This window comes from Lipotes vexillifer, unplaced genomic scaffold (genome assembly GCF_000442215.2).
Source record: "Lipotes vexillifer unplaced genomic scaffold, Lipotes_vexillifer_v1.1 scaffold655, whole genome shotgun sequence".
Taxonomy (NCBI): Eukaryota; Metazoa; Chordata; class Mammalia; order Artiodactyla; family Lipotidae; genus Lipotes; species Lipotes vexillifer.
The window spans coordinates 1,821,415-1,827,848 of NW_006788208.1; the positions used below are offsets into that span (position 1 = coordinate 1,821,415).

At 37.6% G+C, this 6,434-nt stretch overlaps 1 protein-coding gene across 2 annotated transcripts in view; it reads left to right on the forward strand.

The window, feature by feature from the left end:
- FGF14 (fibroblast growth factor 14) overlaps positions 1-6,434 on the forward strand; it is a 638,070-nt gene that overhangs the window by 627,071 nt on the left and 4,565 nt on the right. For both annotated transcript variants that reach the window (XM_007461523.1, XM_007461524.1), the window contains exon 4: positions 4,457-4,655. In XM_007461523.1, the coding sequence (XP_007461585.1) occupies positions 4,457-4,655 (199 nt within the window). The remainder of the gene's footprint in view (positions 1-4,456; positions 4,656-6,434) is intronic.

The window sequence follows — 6,434 nt, forward strand, 5'->3', positions numbered from 1 at the left end:
TTTGCGGAGCACAGGCTCCGGACGCGCAGGCTCAGCGGCCATGGCTCACGGGCCCAGCCACCCCGCGGCATGCGGGATCTTCCCGGACCGGGGCACGAACCCGCGTCCCCTGCATCGGCAGGTGGACTCTCAACCACTGCGCCACCTGGGAAGCCCATCAATTACAATTTTTTCCAACCCTACCTATGGGACTATTCACTCCATCTATCCCTCTAAAGCATATTGTAGGATTCAAACACAAAACTATGACTTTATTAATTGTACAGTTACTATCAAGAGCATTTTTGCTTGGGTTATGTGTGTTATGTTTTCTTTATTTGGTCAAAGTCACATTTTCCTTGCAAGGAAATACCTTGTAGAAGTTAGTGCCAAGAAAAAGAAAAGATTTTCTCTCTTTAATAATTTGTATTACATAAAGCCTTTCTCTTTTTGTCTCAGCTACCAGGAAGCTCAGAACTCAATAATGTGTCATAATTCTGGTGGTATTTCTCTCCTTATTTTATGCGCCCTTGATTATTAAATTAATTACTAACATGAATACACAACTACACATGTCCTACAAACCGTTTTCGAGTCCATTTTGCAGGAGATTGGGCTTCAACACATCAGTATATAATAAGTGTTACTAACTTCTCAAACCATCCTCCACAAAGACAACAGAATATAAAACACTAATCAGACTATATTATCATTCCCTTGCTTATTCAAGAACTCTGCATATTTACCCCTTGCTTATAATAAGAAGTCTAACCTGTTTATCAGAGTGCCCAAGACCCTTTATTACATTTCTTTAACCTAGCACATCATTCTGCACTTCAGCCCTCACAGAGTCCCAGTAATGGACTAATGATAGTTTTCCAAGTGTACCATGGCATTGCCTACATCTTGTCCTTCACAGTACCATTTACCCCACGTATAGTCCCTCTAGGAAGGTAAGTTTACCACAGCAAATACTGCATTGTACTAGCATTTTTAAGCAGAAAAATTTTAATAAAATTCTTCCAGGAAGAATCCTGTTCACTTTGTATATGTTCATTTTGGTACATCTGAGGCTGAGCCCAGCAGTTCACACAAAATTCTTCTCACCGACTAATCATTTAACTAAATTTTGGTTTGCAGAATTGTTGATAGAATTGAAATAACTGATACAGGGTTATTTTTTACTATAAATAATGGGAAACCTTTTTAGAATAAATATTGAGTGCTTACTATATGCCAGGTCCTCTTCTAAATATGTAACGCATATTGATTCACTCAATTCTCCCAACCACCATATTATCCTATGATTTTTGTTCCCATTTTAGAGATGAGGAAACTGAAGCCCAGGGATTAAGTAATTTTCCCAAGGACTCACAGCCAGGAAGGAGTGGGGTCAGGGTTGACCCCAGGAGGTCTGTTTCCACAGATGACATTCATAGTCACCCTGTCTCCCATTTGCAGATTGAAAGTATATTTGTCCCTTATGACAGCAAATAAGTAGTAACCAATCTCAACTTTCATTAGTCCTACCAGTTCTCATGAGAATGATGGGATTATTTTGAACTCCAATATTTCATGAGCAGATTGTATTCTTGAAATGTCTAGAGAAGTCTAGCAAAAATCATTAGACAATAGTAACTTTGAATGTAGTGTGTATGCATGTAAGTATGTGTATGCACATTAATTATTTAACCAAGAATAAAGAAGGGTGAAAAAGTACCAGCCAGTTTCCACCATCACAGTCACCTGCAGGCAGTGGCTCTCACTGTGGAAGACAGAATCACCTCCCTCTGAAGTTACTGGCACAGCTTGTAGAAAGGGGATGTGTTATTGACTTGCTTGGAGTCTTAAGATGCAAACATTTGATTTAAAAAGACTTAGTGACAGAGACATACCTAACGACTTCTTCCACATCAAGGGTCTTCATTCTCATTCATATTCAACTTAAGTCAATTTAGAGTAGAGACAATACACTTCTAGTTGCTGATGGTAAGGCAAGCAGCATCCTCCATGTTTCATACATTATGGCAGTGGGGATCAGTTGAATATAAGGAAGGGTTGATCACCCTATGGACCTCCATTTCCAAAGCTGGAGGCCTTCCTGTCTCGAGATTAAGGCCAGTCTTCAATGGTCCTCTTAATAAGGTAAGGCTCTGGGCAGAGACCTGATATCTTAGTCAGCAGGTGCCAGCTCCTCTCCCCACTGAGTGACTTAACTGGGTCAGCCTTTACCATACCCACTCCCAGTTGATTCTAAGACCGGTTTTAACTAGTATTAATAAATAATATGCTTAGCTGCCTTGGCTTGTCTCAGTAAAAAGACAAAGGACATGCCAAAGTCTAATCTGTTTGTCCTAGAAGGTACACGTTCAACCAATATCTTATATTTATTAGTCTTAGAGCATTCCATTTTATTTTCCTCACCACAAATGTATGAACACAGACCCTTTTATCAGTCTTTCCTCTGAAGTAGGGCCTGGAGACTGACTCACTGAGACTATCATTTATTAGTCAGAGAAGTAATAGGGTAATATTTGGAGAAATAAAACTTTGTGGAAGACCGGAATATTTATTTGGATGGTATCTAATTCAAACCTAAGGTAGCATCATCTCGAAGAAATGAAGGTCTACATAAATTCCTTTGGGAGGGGCCTAAACCTGTCTTCTGGCTGTTTTAATCTCATCAAATTAATAACTGGAACTATCATCTTTGTCATAAAAAGAACCTGCCATTAACAAAACCTGTTCCCCTTGGAAAACAATTTAACTTTCAGTGAATTAAAGTTATGGGGCACTCTCAATAAATTGCATCCTGCAAGAGACACCACTTGATAATTAACACTCTCATGGGAAATACTGAAAGAACATTTCTACAGACAATAGTGTCACATTCCTTATTATGGCTAGCATAACTTTAACTCTTAAAGGTTTTATATTTTTAGACCCTAAAGGATATGTTTTTCAGAATGTGTATAGAAAGTAACTTTTTTAAAAGAAAAACAAAAGTTACTATTTTCTGTAGTCATAAAAATCTACTAAGGTGAAAAAAAAATTAACTACCTGATATTTTTAAAAAGATAATGACAATAAAGCTCTGTTTTGCATCTGTATTTCATAAATATGGAAGAGCACAGTGTTGAGCCTATTTAAAATAGCCACAAAAACTAGTTAAGTGACTTCCATGGTCTGTAACTAGGAAGGCTGAATTTTAAAATTATTTTTCACAGAGGTCTGAAATACCTTGGTAGATTAAATTTTAGAAGTATGTAAAACTCATCTATGAATATGTGTGTTATTAATGATAATCATAAGGTAGCAAGCTTTGTGTTATTCATCAATCAGTGTAGATAATGGCTTTGAGAGTCATGTTAACTCATTGTACTCTTTCCAAAATTTCTTTTTTTTTTAGCTGCGTTGGGTCTTCGTTGCTGCGCTCGGGCTTTCTCTAGTTGCAGCGAGTGGCGTCTTCTCTTTGTTGTGGTGTTCAGACTTCTCGTTGCGGTGGCTTCTCTTGTTGCGGAGCACGGGCTGTAGGCGCATGGGCTTCAGTAGTTGTGGCGCGTGGGCTTCAGTAGTTGTGGCACGTGGGCTCAGTAGTTGTGGCTCACAGGCTCTAGAGCGCAGGCTCGGTAGTTGTAGCGCACGGGCTTTGTTGCTCCGCAGCATGTGGGATCTTCCCGGACCAGGGATCAAACCCGCGTCCCCTGCATTGGCAGGTGGATTCTTAACCACTGTGCCACCAGGGAAGCCCTCCAAAAATTGTACTCAGGGCAGCTGTTGATGATTCTCTTCAAGAGTTCCCGGGGGACTCTGAACCATGGATTAGGTCGTGACTTTCAGCTCCTGTCACTATGACCAGCTAACATGACACCTGGCCTCTGCTCCAGGGGCTAGTTTGTATGCCAGCTGATTGTCAGGGGCTTAGTTTGAGGTGTCAGCTTGTCTCTTTGTAGGTAAAATGTATCACCCTGTAGTATCAGTGACCTAGTGAACAACTGGCAACAGGGTATTCCTATGGAAATACTGAAAGTAGGCTATACCTTACACGTATATTTTATTTTGTTTAGTTTGTTGTGAATACGGGATGCTACTTTATCCTGCTGTTTCTGTTTATACTCTGGTTGAATTGTATTCTGTTCAACTGAAATTATTTTGAGTTTGCTCCTGTATTCTAATTTCTAATTAAAGGACATCCATACTTTTGCCTATACATACACACACACACACACACACACGTATATGTGTGTGTGTGTATATATATATATATTCCCGAAAGTAGCAACAACTTCTCTATTCATTGTATGTTGATAAATGTATATGGACAATTAATACCTGCAGGAAGAGGTACATCTGGCCATCCCTGCCCAAGGGCTGACTCATTGGCCATCGTTGGCAAGTTTATGGAAGAAGGAAGAGGAAGCATGAGGAAGCTCCCATTCCTTCCTCTAACTTTCATTTCTTCCTTTTCTCTCAACAGGAACTTTTTACCCCTGAATGCAAGTTTAAAGAATCCGTTTTTGAAAACTATTATGTAATCTACTCATCGATGCTGTACAGACAACAGGAATCTGGTAGAGCCTGGTTTTTGGGATTGAACAAGGAAGGGCAAGTTATGAAAGGGAACAGAGTAAAGAAAACCAAGGCAGCAGCTCATTTTCTACCCAAGCCATTGGAAGGTGAGTGTTATGGGCGTTTATCCTTATCAGATTTATCACACATTTATCTTTCACGTGATGACTCTACCATGGCCACAAGGAGCCCTCATGGAACGCTGGAAATGTTCTTTATCTTGATCTCAGTGGTGATTCACGGGTGTCTACATAAGCTGTGCATCTAAGATTTGTACACTTTACTGTATATATGTATATGTGCGTATATTATGTGTGTGTGTATATATATATATATATATATACACATACGCATATATTCCATTAATTTAAATATGTCCGTACTCATTTCTCATGTCTCATATCCTCACTACCCCAACCTCTCTAGCCCCTAAATAATTTTAATCAATTAATTAAAGAAATTTAAAATCTGCAATGACATTATAAAGCTGTGACTATGACAATAGGTATACTAGAAAAACTAAGTTTTGAGTATTATGGAATGTTTGAGTATTTGCCCATTTTGCTGTTATCTAGCTGAAAGTAACCACATATTTGTGAATTAGTATAATTACAGGACGTATAAAGAGTTAATAAGTTGGCCTTTAAAGAACTTGTTGATATTAGATATCTCCCTTCCAAACTGCATAATTGTTGAGTAAATTCAAATGTGGCTTGACCTTCTTTTACACTCAGCTGTAAACAATGAAGCCTTCAGATTTACTTTGATTGGATTTCTGGAGAGGAGGCTACAACATTTTAATTAATCAGAAACATCTGCACATTTCTCATTAAGGATTCTATCGGAATTTTATCTATGTAACATTTGTTTGGGAACTACCACAAGAAATTGATATTGAGGCTTTTCAAAAGTGTTTTTCTATTCAAATGCTTTTGTTTACCTTTTGCAGAAAATCAGACCTGCAATAACTAAGTAAACGTTTGAAGCCAGCTTACACGGTTCGATTTTTCTTTTTGTTTCTTATTCCTACAGGAAAGCATTAGCCATCAAGAGAAGTGCATATTGGTTTTATAATCCATATTGTCTTTATAGGAATAAGATAATTTGAAATATTGGAAGTTAATTATTAATTATCTGTGGATATATAATTCAGCTTTCAGTTTGCCTAGGTTTGGAAAACCAGTCTTGTTGGTTAATACCATCTTTATAATTTCAGTGATATTGACTATATCACTCTTAACTAAATTTGCCTCTAAAACGAGTCATTGAAACGCAAACAATTAGCCACCAGGGCCTATCTAGGAAAGGAAAAATTATTCCAGTCTGAAATATGAGTGAATTATTCTCATTCTATGACAGATCATAAGGAAAATGAGAATAAAAACAAGAAATTAGAGGGTTTCTCTGTTCTCCCAAAATAACGTATCCATGATTTGGCTTTACCACTTCAAGTGAACTTTGAGACCGTCAGATATTCAAATGCGAGTGAAAGAAATTTAAAAACTAAGCAACTCTACAAAAATCAGGCAAAATCTGGAAGCCAGCTATTTAGTATATCCAGCAGGAAATATCTGAGACCTTAAAGATATGGGGTAGTAATATCACTCTGCATTTTATTAATACACTGAACTGTTGTGTGTATATGTGTTTGTTGTGTGTTCATGTATACATGAAGAAGAGAGAAACAAAATTTTCAAAACACTAGCAGACAGAAGTACTCTAAAGACAATTAAGGGGGTATTATAAAGACAGGTTATCACATAGTGTAATTGATAAGGAAATTAATTTCAAACTTTCAAAACCCGTACAGGATGTAAATTATATCATTGGAATTGTTAGGGCAAATTAGATTCTTTTTTTTTTTTTTTTTTTTTTTTTTTTTTTTT